The 19371-nt window shown below is 35.4% G+C and overlaps 2 protein-coding genes across 5 annotated transcripts; one reads left to right on the top strand and one right to left on the bottom strand.

Annotated features, from left to right (window-relative positions):
* The first annotated feature begins 12908 nt into the window (after nt 1–12908).
* Nucleotides 12909–14371, top strand: LOC143266414 (uncharacterized). 4 transcript variants are annotated; one of them, XR_013041405.1, is made up of 5 exons: nt 12909–13040; nt 13481–13655; nt 13724–13943; nt 14041–14278; nt 14352–14371. XR_013041405.1 is itself a non-coding variant. In XM_076541964.1 (4 exons), exons 1-2 carry the CDS (start codon nt 13449–13451, stop codon nt 13940–13942), a joined length of 426 nt encoding a protein of 141 aa, XP_076398079.1. In that variant the 5' UTR covers nt 13054–13448; the 3' UTR covers nt 13943; nt 14044–14278; nt 14352–14371. The 4 variants fall into 4 exon arrangements, 1 of the variants encoding a protein (XP_076398079.1); XR_013041404.1 differs by lacking the exon at nt 12909–13040 and adding an exon at nt 13054–13402; XR_013041403.1 differs by lacking the exon at nt 12909–13040 and having other exon boundaries at nt 13054–13655.
* Nucleotides 14372–14873: 502 nt separating this feature from the next.
* LOC143266413 (uncharacterized) lies at nt 14874–18172 on the bottom strand. Its single transcript, XM_076541963.1, has 2 exons — nt 15293–18172; nt 14874–15242 (listed from the first exon to the last, which is right to left on the bottom strand). Exons 1-2 carry the CDS (start codon nt 18170–18172, stop codon nt 14874–14876), a joined length of 3249 nt encoding a protein of 1082 aa, XP_076398078.1.
* Nucleotides 18173–19371: the final 1199 nt, after the last annotated feature.

Here is a 19371-nt window from a genome sequence, read left to right as displayed (position 1 = left end):
ATAATATGGCCAATAATATGAGTTAGATTGATAATAATAAGAGTAATAAGGATAGTAATTGTCGTTCTATCGATCATATAAGCATAATATGGCTAATAATATGAGTTAGATTGATAATGATAAGAGTAATAAGTACAGTAATTTTGGTTCTATCGATCATATAAGCATAATATGGCTAATAATATGAGTTAGATGGATAATAATAGGAATAATATGTATAGTAATTGTCGTTCTATCGATTATATCTGCATAATGTGGTAAATAATATGAGTTAGATTGATAACAGTGAGTGTAATAAGTATAGTAATTGTCGTTCTGTCGATCATATAAGCATAATATGGCTAATAATATCAGTCAGATTGATAATAGTAAGAGTAATAAGTATAGTAATTGTCGCTCTATCTATCATATGAGCATAATATGGCTAATAATATGAGTTAGGTTGATAATAATAAGAGTAATAAGTATAGTAATTGTCGTTCTATCGATCATATTTGCATAATATAGTTAATAGTATGAGTTAGATTGATATCAGTGAGTGTAAAAAGTATAGTAATTGTCGTTCTATGGATCATATAAGCATAATATGGCTAATAATATAAGTTAGATTGAAAATAATAAGAGTAATAAGTATAGTAATTGTCGTTCTACAGATCACATAAGCATAATATGGCTAATAATATGAGTTAGATTGATAATAATAAGAGTAGTGGGCATAGTAATTGTCGTTCTATCGATCATATCTGAATAATATGGTTAATAATATGAGTTAGATTGATAATAGTAAGAGTAAAAAGTATATTAATTGTCGTTCTATTGATCATATAATCATAATATGGCTAATGATATGAGTTAGATTGATAATAATAAGAGTAATGAGTATAGTAGTTGTTGTTCTATCGATCATATCTGCATAATATGGTTAATAATATGAGTTAGATTGATAATAATAAGAGTAAAAAGTATAGTAATTGTCGTTCTATCGATCATATAAGCATAATATGGCTAATAATATGAGTTAGATTAATAATAGTAAGAGTAAAGGGTATAGTAATTATCGTTCTACCGATCATATAAGCATAATATGGCTAATAATATGAGTTAGGTTGATAATAATAAGAGTAATAAGTATAGTAATTGTCGTTCTATCGATCATATAAGCATAATATGGCTAATAATATCAGTTAGGTTGATAATAATCAGTGTAATAAGTATAGTAATTGTCGTTCTATCGATCATATAAGCATAATGTGGCTAATAATATCAGTTAAATTGATATTAATAAGAGTAATAAGTATAGTAATTATCGTTGTACCGATCATATAAGCATAATATGGCTAATAATATGAGTTAGATTGATAGTAATAAGAGTAAAAAGTATAGTAATTGTCGTTCTATCGATCACATAAGCATAATATGGCTAATGATATGAGTTAGATTGATAATAATAAGAGTAATGAGTATAGTAGTTGTTGTTCCATCGATCATATCTGCATAATATGGTTAATAATATGAGTTAGATTGATAATAATAAGAGTAATGAGTATAGTAGTTGTTGTTCTGTCGATCATATCTGCATAATATGGCTGATAATATGAGTTAGATTGATAATGATAAGAGTAATAAGTATAGCAATTGTCGTTCTATCGATCATATAAGCATAATATGGCTAATAATATGAGTTAGATTGATAATTATAAGAGTAATAAGTATAGTAATTGTCGTTCTATCGATCATTTAAGCATAATATGGCTAATAATATGAGTTAGATTGATAATAATAAGAGTAATAAGTATAGTAATTGTCGTCCTATCGATCATATAAGCATAATATGGTTAATAATATGAGTTAGATTGATAACAGTGAGTGTAATAAGTCTAGTGATTGTCGTTCTGTCGATCACATAAGCACAATATGGCTAATAATATGAGTTGGATTGATAATAATAAGAATAATAAGTATAGTAATTGTGGTTCTATCGATCATATAAGCATAATATGGCTAATAATATGAGTTAGATTGATAATAATTAGAGTAATAAGCATAGTAATTGTCGTTCTATCGATCATATAAGCATAATGTGGCTAATAATATGAGTTAGATTGATAATAATAAGAGTAATGAGTATAGTAATTGTCGTTCTATCGATCATATAAGCATAATATGGCTAATAATATGAGTTAGATTGATAATAATAAGAGTAATGAGTATAGTAGTTGTCGCTCTATCTATCATATGAGCATAATATGGCTAATAATATGAGTTAGGTTGATAATAATAAGAGTAATATGTATAGTAATTGTCGTTCTATCGATCATGTAAGCATAATATGGCTAATAATATGAGTTAGGTTGATAATAATCAGAGTAATAAGTATAGTAATTGTCGTTCCATCGATCATATAAGCATAATGTGGCTAATAATATGAGTTAGATTGATAATAATAAGAGTAATAGGTATAGTAATTATCGTTCTACCGATCATATAAGCATAATATGGCTAATAATTTGAGTTAGATTGATAATAATTAGAGTAATAAGCATAGTAATTGTCGTTCTATCGATCATATAAGCATAATGTGGCTAATAATATGAGTTAGGTTGATAATAATAAGAGTAATAAGTATAGTAATTGTCGTCCTATCGATCATATAAGCATAATATGGTTAATAATATGAGTTAGATTGATAACAGTGAGTGTAATAAGTATAGTAATTGACGTTCTGTCGATCATATAAGTTCAATATGGCTAATAATATGAGTTAGATTGATAATAATAGGAGTAATAAGTATAGTAATTGTCGTTCTATCGATCATACAAGCATAGTATGGCTCATAATATGTGTTAGATTGATAATAATAGGAGTAATAAGTATAGTAATTGTTGTTCTACAGATCACATAAGCATAATATGGCTAATAATATGAGTTAGATTGATAATAATAAGAGTAATGAGTATAGTAATTGTCGTTCTATCGATCACATAAGCATAATATGGCTAATAATATCAGTCAGATTGATAATAGTAAGAGTAATAAGTATAGTAATTGTCGTTCTATCGATCATACAAGCATAGTATGGCTCATAATATGTGTTAGATTGATAATAATAAGAGTAATAAGTATAGTAATTGTCGTTCTACAGATCACATAAGCATAATATGGCTAATAATATGAGTTAGATTGATAATAATAAGAGTAATGAGTATAGTAATTGTCGTTCTATCGATCATATAAGCATAATATGGCTAATAATATGAGTGAGATTAATAATAATAAGAGCAAAAAGTATAGTAATTATCGTTGTACCGATCATATAAGCATAATATGGCTAATAATATGAGTTAGATTGATAGTAATAAGAGTAAAAAGTATAGTAATTGTCGTTCTATCGATCATATTTGCGTAATATGGTTAATAATATGAGTTAGATTGATAACAGTGAGTGTAATATGTATAGTGATTGTCGTTCTGTCGATCACATAAGCACAATATGGCTAATAATATGAGTTAGATTGATAATAATAGGAGTAATAAGTATAGTAATTGTCATTCTATCGGTCATATTTGCATAACATGGTTAATAATATGAGTTAGGTTGATAAAAATAAGAATAACAAGTATAGTAATTGTCGTTCTATCGATCATTTAAGCATAATATGGCTAATAATATGAGTTAGATTGATAATAATAAGAGTAATAAGTATAGTAATTGTCGTTCTATCGATCATTTAAGCATAATATGGCTAATAATATGAGTTAGATTGATAATAATAAGAGTAATGAGTATAGTAATTGTCGTCCTATCGATCATATAAGCATAATATGGCTAATAATATGAGTTAGATTGATAATAATAAGAGTAATGAGTATAGTAATTGTCGTTCTATCGATCATATAAGCATAATATGGCTAATAATATGAGTTAGGTCGATAATAATAAGAGTAATAAGTATAGTAATTGTCGTTCTATCGATCATTTAAGCATAATATGGCTAATAATATCAGTCAGATTGATAATAGTAAGAGTAATAAGTATAGTAATTGTCGTTCTATCGATCATACAAGCATAGTATGGCTCATAATATGTGTTAGATTGATAATAATAGGAGTAATAAGTATAGTAATTGTCGTTCTACAGATCACATAAGCATAATATGGCTAATAATATGAGTTAGATTGATAATAATAAGAGTAATGAGTATAGTAATTGTCGTTCTATCGATCATATAAGCATAATATGGCTAATAATATGAGTGAGATTAATAATAATAAGAGCAAAAAGTATAGTAATTGTCGTTCTATCGATCATATAAGCATAATATGGCTAATAATATGAGTTAGATTGATAATAATAAGAGTAATAAGTATAGTAATTGTCGTTCTACAGATCACATAAGCATAATATGGCTAATAATATGAGTTAGATTGATAATAATAAGAGTAGTGGGCATAGTAATTGTCGTTCTATCGATCATATCTGAATAATATGGTTAATAATATGAGTTAGATTGATAATAATAAGAGTAAAAAGTATAGTAATTGTCGTCCTATCGATCATATAAGCATAATATGGCTATTAATATGAGTTAGATTGATAATAATAAGAGTAATAAGTAGAGTAATTTTCGTTCTATCGATTATATAAGCATAATATGGCTAATAATATGAGTTAGATTGATAATAATAAGAGTAATGAGTATAGCAATTGTCGTTTTATCGATCATATAAGCATAATATGGCTAATAATATGAGTTAGATTGATAATAATAAGAGTAGTGGGCATAGCAATTGTCGTTCTATCGATCATATCTGCATAATATGGTTAATAATATGAGTTAGATTGATAATAATAAGAGTAATAAGTATAGTAATTGTCGTTCTATCGATCATATAAGCATAATGTGGCTAATAATATGAGTTAGATTGATAATAATAAGAGTAATAGGTATAGTAATTGTCGTTCTATCGATCATATAAGCATAATGTGGCTAATAATATGAGTTAGATTGATAATAATAAGAGTAATAGGTATAGTAATTATCGTTCTACCGATCATATAAGCATAATATGGCTAATAATATGAGTTAGATTGATAATAATTAGAGTAATAAGTATAGTAATTATCGTTCCACCGATCATACGAGCATAATGTGGCTAATAATATCAGTTAAATTGATAATAATAAGAGTAATAAGTATAGTAATTATCGTTGTACCGATCATATAAGCATAATATGGCTAATAATATGAGTTAGATTGATAGTAATAAGAGTAAAAAGTATAGTAATTGTCGTTCTATCGATCATATTTGCGTAATATGGTTAATAATATGAGTTAGATTGATAACAGTGAGTGTAATAAGTATAGTGATTGTCGTTCTGTCGATCACATAAGCACAATATGGCTAATAATATGAGTTAGATTGATAATAATAGGAGTAATAAGTATAGTAATTGTCATTCTATCGGTCATATTTGCATAACATGGTTAATAATATGAGTTAGGTTGATAAAAATAAGAATAACAAGTATAGTAATTGTCGTTCTATCGATCATTTAAGCATAATATGGCTAATAATGAGTTAGATTGATAATAATAAGAGTAGTAAGTATAGTAATTGTCGTCCTATCGATCATATTGGCATAATATGTCTAATAATATGAGTTAGGGTGATAATAATAAAAGTAGTGAGTATAGTAATTGTCGTTCTATCGATCATATAAGCATGATATGGCTAATAATATGAGTTAGATTGATAATAATAAGAGTAATAAGAATAGTAATTGTCGTTCAATCGATCATATCTGCATAATATGGTTAATAATATGAGTTAGATTGATAATAGTGAGTGTAATAGGTATAGTAATTGTCGTTCTATCGATCATATAAGCATAATATGGCTGATAATATGAGTTAGATTGATAATGATAAGAGTAATAAGTATAGCAATTGTCGTTCTATCGATCATATAAGCATAATATGGCTAATAATATGAGTTAGATTGATAATTATAAGAGTAATAAGTACAGTAATTGTCGTTCTATCGATCATTTAAGCATAATATGGCTAATAATATGAGTTAGGTTGATAATAATAAGAGTAATAAGTATAGTAATGGTCGTCCTATCGATCATATAAGCATAATATGGTTAATAATATGAGTTAGATTGATAACAGTGAGTGTAATAAGTATAGTAATTGTCGTTCTATCGATCATATAAGTTCAATATGGCTAATAATATGCGTTAGATTGATAATAATAAGAGTAATAAGTATAGTGATTGTCGTTCTATCGACCATATCTGCTTAATATGGTTAATAATATGAGTTGGATTGATAACAGTGAGTGTAATAAGTATAGTAATTGTCGTTCTATCGATCATATAAGTTCAATATGTCTAATAATATGAGTTAGATTGGTAATAATAAGAGTAATAAGTATAGTGATTGTCGTTCTATCGATCATATCTGCTTAATATGGTTAGTAATATGAGTTGGATTGATAACAGTGAGTGTAATAAGTATAGTAATTGTCGCTCTATCTATCATATGAGCATAATATGGCTAATAATATGAGTTAGATTGATAATAATAAGAGTAATGAGTATAGTAATTGTCGTTCTATCGATCACATAAGCATAATATGGCTAATAATATCAGTCAGATTGATAATAGTAAGAGTAATAAGTATAGTAATTGTCGCTCTATCTATCATATGAGCATAATATGGCTAATAATATGAGTTAGGTTGATAATAATAAGAGTAATAAGTATAGTAATTGTCGTTCTATCGATCATGTAAGCATAATATGGCTAATAATATGAGTTAGGTTGATAATAATCAGAGTAATAAGTATAGTAATTGTCGTTCTACAGATCACATAAGCATAATATGGCTAATAATATGAGTTAGATTGATAATAATAAGAGTAGTGGGCATAGTAATTGTCGTTCTATCGATCATATCTGAATAATATGGTTAATAATATGAGTTAGATTGATAATAATAAGAGTAAAAAGTATATTAATTGTCGTTCTATTGATCATATAAGCATAATATGGCTAATAATATGGGTTGGATTGATAATAATAAGACTAATAAGTATAGTAATGGTCGCTCTATCGATCATAAAAGCATAATATGGCAAATAAAATGAGTTAGATTGATAATAGTGAGTGTAATAAGTATAGTAATTGTCGTTCTATCGATCATATAAGCATAATATGGCTAATGATATGAGTTAGATTGATAATAATAAGAGTAATGAGTATAGTAGTTGTTGTTCTATCGATCATATCTGCATAATATGGTTAATAATATGAGTTAGATTGATTATAATAAGAGTAAAAAGTATAGTAATTGTCGTTCTATCGATCATATAAGCATAATATGGCTAATAATATGAGTTAGATTAATAATAGTAAGAGTAATATGTATAGTAATTATCGTTCTACCGATCATATAAGCATAATATGGTTAATAATATGAGTTAGATTAATAATAATAAGAGTAAAGAGTATAGTAATTATCGTTCTACCGATCATATAAGCATAATATGGCTAATAATATGAGTTAGGTTGATAATAATAAGAGTAATAAGTATAGTAATTGTCGTTCTATCGATCATGTAAGCATAATATGGCTAATAATATGAGTTAGGTTGATAATAATCAGAGTAATAAGTATAGTAATTGTCGCTCTATCGATCATATAAGCATAATGTGGCTAATAATATGAGTTAGATTGATAATAATAAGAGTAATAGGTATAGTAATTATCGTTCTACCGATCATATAAGCATAATATGGCTAATAATATGAGTTAGATTGATAATAATTAGAGTAATAAGTATAGTAATTATCGTTCCACCGATCATACGAGCATAATGTGGCTAATAATATCAGTTAAATTGATAATAATAAGAGTAATAAGTATAGTAATTATCGTTGTACCGATCATATAAGCATAATATGGCTAATAATATGAGTTAGATTGATAGTAATAAGAGTAAAACGTATAGTAATTGTCGTTCTATCGATCATATTTGCGTAATATGGTTAATAATATGAGTTAGATTGATAACAGTGAGTGTAATAAGTATAGTGATTGTCGTTCTGTCGATCACATAAGCACAATATGGCTAATAATATGAGTTAGATTGATAATAATAGGAGTAATAAGTATAGTAATTGTCATTCTATCGGTCATATTTGCATAACATGGTTAATAATATGAGTTAGGTTGATAAAAATAAGAATAACAAGTATAGGAATTGTCGTTCTATTGATCATTTATGCATAATATGGCTAATAATATGAGTTAGGATGATAATAATAAGAGTAATAAGTATAGTAATTGTCGTTCTATCGATCACATCTGCATAATATGGTTAATAATATGAGTTGGATTGATAATAGTGAGTGTAATAAGTATAGTAATTGTGGTTCTATCGATCATATAAGCATAATATGGCTAATAATATGAGTTAGATTGATAACAGTGAGTGTAATAAGTATAGTGATTGTCGTTCTGTCGATCACATAAGCACAATATGGCTAATAATATGAGTTAGATTGATAATAATAGGAGTAATAAGTATAGTAATTGTCATTCTATCGGTCATATTTGCATAACATGGTTAATAATATGAGTTAGGTTGATAAAAATAAGAATAACAAGTATAGTAATTGTCGTTCTATCGATCATTTAAGCATAATATGGCTAATAATATGAGTTGGATTGATAACAGTGAGTGTAATAAGTATAGTAATTGACGCTCTATCGATCATATGAGCATAATATGGCTAATAATATGAGTTAGATTGATAATAATAAGAGTAATGAGTATAGTAATTGTCGTTCTATCGATCACATAAGCATAATATGGCTAATAATATCAGTCAGATTGATAATAGTAAGAGTAATAAGTATAGTAATTGTCGTTCTATCGATCATACAAGCATAGTATGGCTCATAATATGTGTTAGATTGATAATAATAGGAGTAATAAGTATAGTAATTGTCGTTTTACAGATCACATAAGCATAATATGGCTAATAATATGAGTTAGATTGATAATAACAAGAGTAATGAGTATAGTAATTGTCGTTCTATCGATCATATAAGCATAATATGGCTAATAATATGAGTTAGGTCGATAATAATAAGAGTAATAAGTATAGTAATTGTCGTTCTATCGATCATATTTGCATAATATAGTTAATAGTATGAGTTAGATTGATATCAGTGAGTGTAATAAGTATAGTAATTGTCGTTCTATCGATCATATAAGCATAATATGGCTAATAATATGAGTTAGATTAATAATAATAAGAGTAAAAAGTATAGTAATTGTCGTTCCATCGATCATATAAGCATAATATGGCTAATAATATGAGTTAGATTGAAAATAATAAGAGTAATAAGTATAGTAATTGTCGTTCTACAGATCACATAAGCATAATATGGCTAATAATATGAGTTAGATTGATAATAATAAGAGTAGTGGGCATAGTAATTGTCGTTCTATCGATCATATCTGAATAATATGGTTAATAATATGAGTTAGATTGATAATAATAAGAGTAAAAAGTATATTAATTGTCGTTCTATTGATCATATAAGCATAATATGGCTAATAATATGGGTTGGATTGATAATAATAAGACTAACAAGTATAGTAATGGTCGCTCTATCGATCATAAAAGCATAATATGGCAAATAAAATGAGTTAGATTGATAATAGTGAGTGTAATAAGTATAGTAATTGTCGTTCTATCGATCATATAAGCATAATATGGCTAATGATATGAGTTAGATTGATAATAATAAGAGTAATGAGTATAGTAGTTGTTGTTCCATCGATCATATCTGCATAATATGGTTAATAATATGAGTTAGATTGATAATAATAAGAGTAAAAAGTATAGTAATTGTCGTTCTATCGATCATATAAGCATAATATGACTAATAATATGAGTTAGATTAATAATAGTAAGAGTAATATGTATAGTAATTATCGTTCTACCGATCATATAAGCATAATATGGTTAATAATATGAGTTAGATTAATAATAATAAGAGTAAAGAGTATAGTAATTATCGTTCTACCGATCATATAAGCATAATATGGCTAATAATATGAGTTAGGTTGATAATAATAAGAGTAATAAGTATAGTAATTGTCGTTCTATCGATCATATAAGCATAATATGGCTAATAATATGAGTTAGGTTGATAATAATAAGAGTAATAAGTATAGTAATTGTCGCTCTATCGATCATATAAGCATAATGCGGCTAATAATATGAGTTAGATTGATAATAATAAGAGTAATAGGTATAGTAATTATCGTTCTACCGATCATATAAGCATAATATGGCTAATAATATGAGTTAGATTGATAATAATTAGAGTAATAAGTATAGTAATTATCGTTCCACCGATCATACGAGCATAATGTGGCTAATAATATCAGTTAAATTGATAATAATAAGAGTAATAAGTATAGTAACTATCGTTGTAACGATCATATAAGCATAATATGGCTAATAATATGAGTTAGATTGATAGTAATAAGAGTAAAACGTATAGTAATTGTCGTTCTATCGATCATATTTGCGTAATATGGTTAATAATATGAGTTAGATTGATAACAGTGAGTGTAATAAGTATAGTGATTGTCGTTCTGTCGATCACATAAGCACAATATGGCTAATAATATGAGTTAGATTGATAATAATAGGAGTAATAAGTATAGTAATTGTCATTCTATCGGTCATATTTGCATAACATGGTTAATGATATGAGTTAGGTTGATAAAAATAAGAATAACAAGTATAGGAATTGTCGTTCTATTGATCATTTAAGCATAATATGGCTAATAATATGAGTTAGGATGATAATAATAAGAGTAATAAGTATAGTAATTGTCGTTCTATCGATCATATAAGCATAATATGGCTAATAATATGAGTTAGGTTGATAATAATAAGAGTAATAAGTATAGTAATTGTCGCTCTATCGATCATATAAGCATAATGTGGCTAATAATATGAGTTAGATTGATAATAATAAGAGTAATAGGTATAGTAATTATCGTTCTACCGATCATATAAGCATAATATGGCTAATAATATGAGTTAGATTGATAATAATTAGAGTAATAAGTATAGTAATTATCGTTCCACCGATCATACGAGCATAATGTGGCTAATAATATCAGTTAAATTGATAATAATAAGAGTAATAAGTATAGTAATTATCGTTGTAACGATCATATAAGCATAATATGGCTAATAATATGAGTTAGATTGATAGTAATAAAAGTAAAAAGTATAGTAATTGTCGTTCTATCGATCATATTTGCGTAATATGGTTAATAATATGAGTTAGATTGATAACAGTGAGTGTAATAAGTATAGTGATTGTCGTTCTGTCGATCACATAAGCACAATATGGCTAATAATATGAGTTAGATTGATAATAATAGGAGTAATAAGTATAGTAATTGTCATTCTATCGGTCATATTTGCATAACATGGTTAATAATATGAGTTAGGTTGATAAAAATAAGAATAACAAGTATAGGAATTGTCGTTCTATTGATCATTTAAGCATAATATGGCTAATAATATGAGTTAGATTGATAATAATAAGAGTAATAAGTATAGTAATTGTCGTTCTATCGATCATTTAAGCATAATATGGCTAATAATATGAGTTAGATTGATAATAATAAGAGTAATAAGTATAGTAATTGTCGTCCTATCGATCATATAAGCATAATATGGCTAATAATATGAGTTAGATTGATAATAATAAGAGTAATAAGTAGAGTAATTGTCGTTCTATCGATCATATCTGAATAATATGGTTAATAATATGAGTTAGTTTGATAATAATAAGAGTAATAAGTATAGTAATTGTCGTTCTATCGATCATATAAGCATAATGTGGCTAATAATATGAGTTAGATTGATAATAATAAGAGTAATAGGTATAGTAATTATCGTTCTACCGATCATATAAGCATAATATGGCTAATAATATGAGTTAGATTGATAATAATAAGAGTAATAAGTATAGTAATTGTCGTCCTATCGATCACATCTGCATAATATGGTTAATAATATGAGTTGGATTGATAATAGTGAGTGTAATAAGTATAGTAATTGTGGTTCTATCGATCATATAAGCATAATATGGCTAATAATATGAGTTAGATTGATAACAGTGAGTGTAATAAGTATAGTGATTGTCGTTCTGTCGATCACATAAGCACAATGTTGGGGCAATATCGCTCTTGACGAGAATCTCGCGGAGTTAGATATTGTTCCCGAGGAAATAAAAAAACGATAGGTTTTGCCGGACTTCCGACGGAACAATAAACTTATATTTAAACGCAAAGAGAACTGTACATTTGTCAAAAGTATTAAACTTAAATCGTACAACACACACACAAATCAAAAATGTCCTTTAATTTAACCAAGTAACTTATTAAAAAATAAAAAATAGAAGTCTCCGAAGCAGTACGTGCTACTGTTCGTCTAAGTAATCGCGAGAATGTCTCAAAAGCGAAATATCGTTTAGTTTGCCGAAGTTGCTGAGTACAATTCGGAACAACGAGAGAGAGTTAATCGTCGCGGAACCAAACATATATCGTTGGAGGCTACCTCCGCCCCCCCGCGTCACCCTCGCCAGGTGCTCAGCATTCGCGCGAGCGAGACAGAACGCTCGTTCCAAAACATTTAAACCGTTGTTCGAACATTCCGCCCGCCTTCTTCGTGCAGCGAAGAATTCCATTCATAACCCCAAACACTCTCTTGTATACGCAAGCCTTAATACTACTATTTACAAAACGGAAAATATTTACAAGTCCGAATCAACGGAACAGAACCGTAAGGTGTTAGACTAGTGAACAGGAATTCGTAGGAAAGTGCTTGTGCGACAATAAGATTGCAGTGACAAGAGAAACGCAAATGAAGCAACGCGCGGACGGACAATAGCAATTAACGTAAAGCAAAGCGATAAATTCAAGGTAAGTATAAAGATGTAAGTACAATATAAAGTAAATTGTTAGAATTTAGAGACCGCCCGCCGTGAATAGCTTAATCTTACGAAACGACGCGGAATCTATTTTTTCTTGATTTCTGAAGCGTCGCGTTGAGTGACGTCAGCGGTCGGAACTGGGAGGGGGCACAGTTTGACGATTGGTCTCGTCACTGAGCCGTTAATAGTGCGTAGCGTTACCACTCTAGTTTCGCCGTCTTTCCCTGGATGAACGCGTTCGACGCGGCCCATCATCCATTTTGCCGGTGGTTGTAGTTCGTCGCGCAAGAGGACCAAACTGCCCACCTCCAGATTTTCGGACCGCTGGCGCCACTTCGGAAACGGTTGAAGGTGTTGTAAAAACTCTCGTCTCCACCTGTGCCAAAATTGAGATCGCATGGTTAAAATTTTTCGCCAACGCGTTGTTAGGGATACATCACCGCTTTCCGGTTCGGGTTCGGGGACGTTGCACGTCGGCTCCCCGATAAGAAAGTGTCCGGGTGTGAGCGCCGACAAGTCCGAAGGATCATCCGAAAGCGGTTGTAACGGTCTGGAGTTCACGCACGCTTCTATCTGGCAGAGGAGTGTGGACATTTCTTCAAAGGTTAGTTTTGCATCTCCCATAATGCGTCGAAGATGGTGCTTGACCGATTTAACGCCCGCTTCCCACAGGCCCCCGAAGTGCGGAGAGTAGGGGGGAATGAATTTCCAGTCCGTCCCGTCTGTTGCGAGCAAAGCGGCGGCCTCTTTGTAGAATTTCGACGCGCTGCTGAACATGGATCGCAATTCCCTGTCCGCGCCATGGAAAACGGTGCCATTGTCGCTCCACATGGTGGCACAGCGGCCTCTTCGCCCCACAAATCTTCGGAAAGCCGCGATAAACGATGCTGAGGTGAGTGATGAAACTGCTTCCAAGTGGATTGCTCGTGTTGTCAGGCATACGAATACTGCAATATAACCCTTGTATGACTTGTGTCCACGACCCGAAGAAGTACGCAGCATTATGGGCCCTGCATAGTCCACGCCTGATGTGAGGAAAGCACGCTGCGGGGTCACTCGATCCAGAGGCAGCTGTCCCATCAATTGCTTGGCTGGAACTCCACCGTATCTTGCGCAACGAACGCAATTTTTTATGACTTGACGGACCAAAGGACGGCCATGGAGAATCCAAAATTTTCTTAATAGCAGGCTCCTGGTCAGTTGCGGTCCACCATGGAAAGTGTGCAGGTGAGCGTCTTCCACTAATAACTTCGTCAAGTGACACGTTTTCGCCATGATCGCTGGATGCTTTTCTTCGTAGGGAAGCAGCGCGTTCTCCAGTTGCCCTCCCACCCGAAGCACCCCATGAGGATCGAGAAAGGGCTTCAGCGAGGCGAGAGGCGACGTCTTCTTTACTTCGCTGCGCTGCTGGAGACGTTGAATTTCCTCCGGAAAGCTGGTCCCTTGGGAAAGCCGAATGAGACTCAGGAGTGCATGGGCCCGTTCCTTGGCGGTCAGGTGTCCAGTATCGCAGGTTTTACGTCTGGTGAGTAGGCTGAACCTGAAGCAGTATGCAATGACCGATTTGAGGCGCGAAAGGGATGAGAAACGCGTAAGGAAGTCGTTCCTCTCAACAACGCTGGCCGAGAAGACGTTTGCTTTGGCCCTTTCTTCATGCATGTCTTCGACCTCGAGCGCTAGTGGAGGTGGCCATGTATGGGACGGAGTGGTCAACCATGCGGGCCCCTGCCACCATAGGTTGGATTTTCTCAGTTCGGTGACGGCGATCCCCCTAGTTGCCAGATCCGCTGGGTTTTCTGACGTTCGACAATGTCGCCAATGGTCAGGGGAGACGCAGGATTGGACTGACGCCACTCGATGAGCCACAAATGGCTTCCAGAGAGATGCGTGGCCCTTTATCCAGTGCAGCGTCACCGTGGAATCCGTCCATGCTGTTATGGGAGCAGGTATGTCGAGTCCTTGCTTCACTTGGACGATCAGCTTGGCCAGGAGGACCGCCCCGCAGAGTTCCAAGCGCGGAATGCTTATTGTTTTCACCGGTGCCACTTTGGTTTTGGCCACCAATAACGTAGTGAAAATAGCTTCTCCCCGGACCACTCGCAAGTAGACAGCAGCCGCGTAAGCCCTTTGAGACGCGTCGCAAAAGCCATGCAACTCGAGCTCTTGATGGCCACTCGTAAAATGGGTCCACCTGGGAACGTTTAGTGTGTTAAGTAGGCAAAGCGACTCCTTAAAGCTTACCCAAGAGGTTTGCAACTTTTGTGGCAGGTCCTGGTCCCACTCCACGCCGAGTATCCAGAGATCCTGCATCAAGACCTTGGCGAAAATAAGCACCAGTGCAGCCCATCCTAGCGGGTCGAACAGACTGGCCACTTCGGACAGAATTCGCCTCTTGGTATATCGAGCGGACGGGTTTGCGGGTAAGTTCACCCGGAGTGAAAATGAATCGGTTTTGGGGCTCCAGAGCACCCCAAGCGTCCCGATTCCAGAGGCCTCCTGGAAGAGACATTCTTTGGACTGACCCTTTTCTTGCAGACTCGGGGTGTTGGAAGCCCATTTCGCCAAGTGGAACGCCCCTGCCTCGAAGATGGCGACGACCTCCTTTTTTAACTCCTGCAGCAGTCCCTCGTCGTCCGCCCCCGCCAGTATGTCGTCAACGTAGGTGTGACGCTTGATAACGATTGCCCCCGATGGAAACCTTCCTTTCTCGTCTTCGGCCAGCTGCTGAAGCACCCGAAGGGCCAGAAACGGAGCACAGGATGTCCCGTAAGTGACTGTAGATAAATCGTAATCTTGAACTGGTTCATCTGGGTTTTTCCTCCACAGGATGCGTTGCCATTGTCGGTCCAGAGTGTGCACCCTAATCTGGCGATACATTTTGACGATATCCGAGGTGAATACGTTTCGGAATAGTCTCCAGCGAGTAAGTACGAGCCACAGATCCGCTTGAAGTTTCGGGCCCGTGCACAAACAGTCATTTAGAGAATTTCCCGTAGATGTTGGAAATGAGGCGTTGAAGACGACGCGCAGCTTGGCCGAAGGGTCGTGGCGCTTCACCACGGCGTGATGCGGCAGGTAATAGGCGTTGGTCTTCTTCTCTAAATCCATGACGGGCTCCATGTGGTCGAGGTCGAGGTATTCCCCCATAAAGGCCCGATAACCCTCCGCCAGTTGGGAGTTGGAGGCCAATCGACGCTCGCAGCTCAACAGGAATTTTAAAGCCATAGCTCGCGTCGACGTCAAAGCGCTGCTGGGATCCTGCTTGAAAGGTAAGCGTACGCAGTACCGACCGCTTTCATCTCGGGAGTGCGTGTCCTTGAAATGGCGTTCGCAATTCTCCTCCTCGGGCGACAAGGGCGATCGATTGGGAAGTTCCTCCACTTCCCAAAATCGTTGGAGTAGTTGTTCCGTGGTGTCGTCGCAATGACAATGATACGTCCGAGCGACAGAACCAATCCCAGCCTGGCGTCTGGAGGTGGGACCTAGTAAAACCCAACCGAAAGGCGTTAATTTTCCCACTGGGGTACCTGGCTGTCCGCTTCGAGTTTGGTCCAGGAAGAGAGCTCCACAAACGTCCGCGCCGAGTATAAGATCCACTCGGGAAGGTGTACCGAAACCAGGATCAGCCAGTGTAACGCCGCGTAGATGATGCCAATTTGTGTTGTCCATCTGCTGGGACGGTATCAGCGAGGTCAGACGCTGGAGCACCAGGGCGCGGACGGGAAGTGTGAAGTCCTTTTGTAGCTTGGAGCGCACCGAAAATTGAACCTCACTGGTTGCTGCGCCGGCTTCCCTATCCTGCACCCCCGAGATGGCCACTTGAACCGCCCGCCGTGGCAAGCGTAGAGTTTGGACGACCCATTGGCTTACGAGGGACGTGTCGGAGCCGGTATCCAGCAGCGCCCGAATTTCAATGGAGTCCCCCGATGGCGCCTCCACCTTGACCCTCGCGGTGGCGAGTAGCGCAATTCCCCGGTTTGTGGCAGATGACGTACATGTAGTGGCCCTGAAGAGATCTTCATCCTCGGATGGCCGTTGTACCGTCGATGCGTGAGACACCGTTGACCCAGGGAGAAGCATCGCCTCGTGGAGTAACGTGTGGTGACGCTTCCCGCACGCCAGACAACCCTGTTGCGAAGGGCATTTCGCCATTTCATGGCCTGCGTTTAGGCAATTGAGACACGCCTTTAATTGAATGGCTCGATCCTTTCGCTTCGAGGCGGAGAGTGCTTTGAATTTTGTGCAGTAGCTTATGTTGTGGGTTCCGCTGCAGGAGAGGCACTTCCGAGATGTCAGATTTTTTGCCGATGCTGCGTAGATCGTTGAGTGTGTCTTTTTCACGCTCGACTCTCCTTTAATTTTAGGCGCAACGTCTTTGACTTGCGGGGAGGATCTGATCAACGATTCCGGGATCTGAGCAGCGTCCAAAGCCTGTATCCGGTTCTCGAGGAAATCCGCCAATTGCTGGAAGGACGGGATTTCTCGGCTTTTCGCGAGGGACGTCTCCCAGGCCAAGTGAGTGGTTCTGTCAAGTTTCTGACTTAATAAAAACATGAACCACTCGTCCCACGCCGTTACAGGTTTCTTCAATGCTGAATAGGCTCGAATGGTCTGCCTGAAGGTGTCCAACAGGCGCTTCAATTCCGACGTCGATTGCCGTTGAGCTGGTGGGCATGTCAGGATGGCTCGGTGATGGGCGAAGGACAGCAGCCTGGTGTTTCCGTACCGGACCTCGAGGTCTTCCCATGCTCCTTCGTACCCCGCTTCCGTGATGGGAGTGTTTTGGATGACCTCCAACGCTTCGCCGGACAAGCTGGACTTCAGGTATAGAAGTTTCTTGGTGTTGGACAGGTGCGGAACGTCGTGTACTAGACTCCTGAACAAATCGCGAAAACTCTCCCATTCCAGTGGGTTGCCTGAAAACGTAGGTAGTTGAATTTTCGGCAGATGAGGTTGCGAGAGAATAGATAAGGGATTAGGAGCTCCCCCCGCGGCGCCCGCGTTGGGGAGTTCCTCTACCAGTTGATCTATTTTTGCAGCGGCGTCAAGATAGGCCTCTTCAACTTCCGAAAAGAGATCATTCTGCACGTAGGTTGACTTCGATGCCTCCCTGCACCGCATTAACTGTCGATGGCCCGAGAAAAAGGAATCCCAGTACCGCTCCAGTAGGGTTTTCCTTTGAATCAGCACCGAGCGTGTGATTTTTTCCTTCCCTAATTTGCATAGATTCGTCCAAAACCGTTGGATCCAACCGGCCAACTCCGTTTGCTATCGCAGTAGATCGTCGAAAGTAGGTGAAGACATTTCGTTATTATGGAGTTTTGAATTTGTATCGAAATGGTACGGTTGACAAAACGTTATGTTCCGTTTTTGTTGTTAGAAGCAGAAAAACAGCGAGCGATAGAAACGGTTGCGCGCTGAGGTCGACCGTTGTCACCTCTTTGTTATGGGTGGCAACAATACGGAGCCGACGACTGTTAACGTCTCGCCTCCACGGTAAGGTCACCCAGGAAGTCGATTTAAATGCGCCCGTTAGTAACGGCAATGTAACGTTTTGTAACCGTTGGCAATGAAAAAGATACAACGCTTATCTTTTCTTACCGCCACTGCGCTCAAAATTTTCCAAAAAAAAACTGATCTTCCTTTTCCTTTCCAGAACCACGAAGTCCAAGTCGTGAAGATTGGCAGGAACCGGCGATGAGGTGCAGTCTTCGAACGATTATTTCAAGCACTCACGAAAATTGTCACAAGAATTGTTCGTCGAAAAAATCCGGCTCGAAGGACCAAATGTTGGGGCAATATCGCTCTTGACGAGAATCTCGCGGAGTTAGATATTGTTCCCGAGGAAATAAAAAAACGATAGGTTTTGCCGGACTTCCGACGGAACAATAAACTTATATTTAAACGCAAAGAGAACTGTACATTTGTCAAAAGTATTAAACTTAAATCGTACAACATACACACAAATCAAAAATGTCCTTTAATTTAACCAAGTAACTTATTAAAAAATAAAAAATAGAAGTCTCCGAAGCAGTACGTGCTACTGTTCGTCTAAGTAATCGCGAGAATGTCTCAAAAGCGAAATATCGTTTAGTTTGCCGAAGTTGCTGAGTACAATTCGGAACAACGAGAGAGAGTTAATCGTCGCGGAACCAAACATATATCGTTGGAGGCTACCTCCGCCCCCCCGCGTCACCCTCGCCAGGTGCTCAGCATTCGCGCGAGCGAGACAGAACGCTCGTTCCAAAACATTTAAACCGTTGTTCGAACACACAATATGGCTAATAATATGAGTTAGATTGATAATAATAGGATCAATA

The sequence above is a fragment of the Megachile rotundata genome, unplaced genomic scaffold (genome assembly GCF_050947335.1).
Source record: "Megachile rotundata isolate GNS110a unplaced genomic scaffold, iyMegRotu1 scaffold0604, whole genome shotgun sequence".
Lineage (NCBI taxonomy): Eukaryota > Metazoa > Arthropoda > Insecta > Hymenoptera > Megachilidae > Megachile > Megachile rotundata.
The sequence above is the reverse complement of the archived record's forward strand: the minus strand, read 5'-3'. Positions and strand labels throughout refer to the sequence as shown.

Coding starts and splice junctions, on each gene's coding strand:
- LOC143266413 (XM_076541963.1), bottom strand. CDS start 18,172: ATGCGGTGCAGGGAGGCATCGAAGTCAACCTACGTGCAGAATGATCTC. Junction 15,243..15,292: donor AAAAGTTGCAAACCTCTTGG/GTAAGCTTTAAG, acceptor AAACGTTCCCAG/GTGGACCCATTTTACGAGTG.
- LOC143266414 (XM_076541964.1), top strand. CDS start 13,449: ATGGTTAAAATTTTTCGCCAACGCGTTGTTAGGGATACATCACCGCTT. Junction 13,656..13,723: donor GTGTGGACATTTCTTCAAAG/GTTAGTTTTGCA, acceptor CGCTTCCCACAG/GCCCCCGAAGTGCGGAGAGT.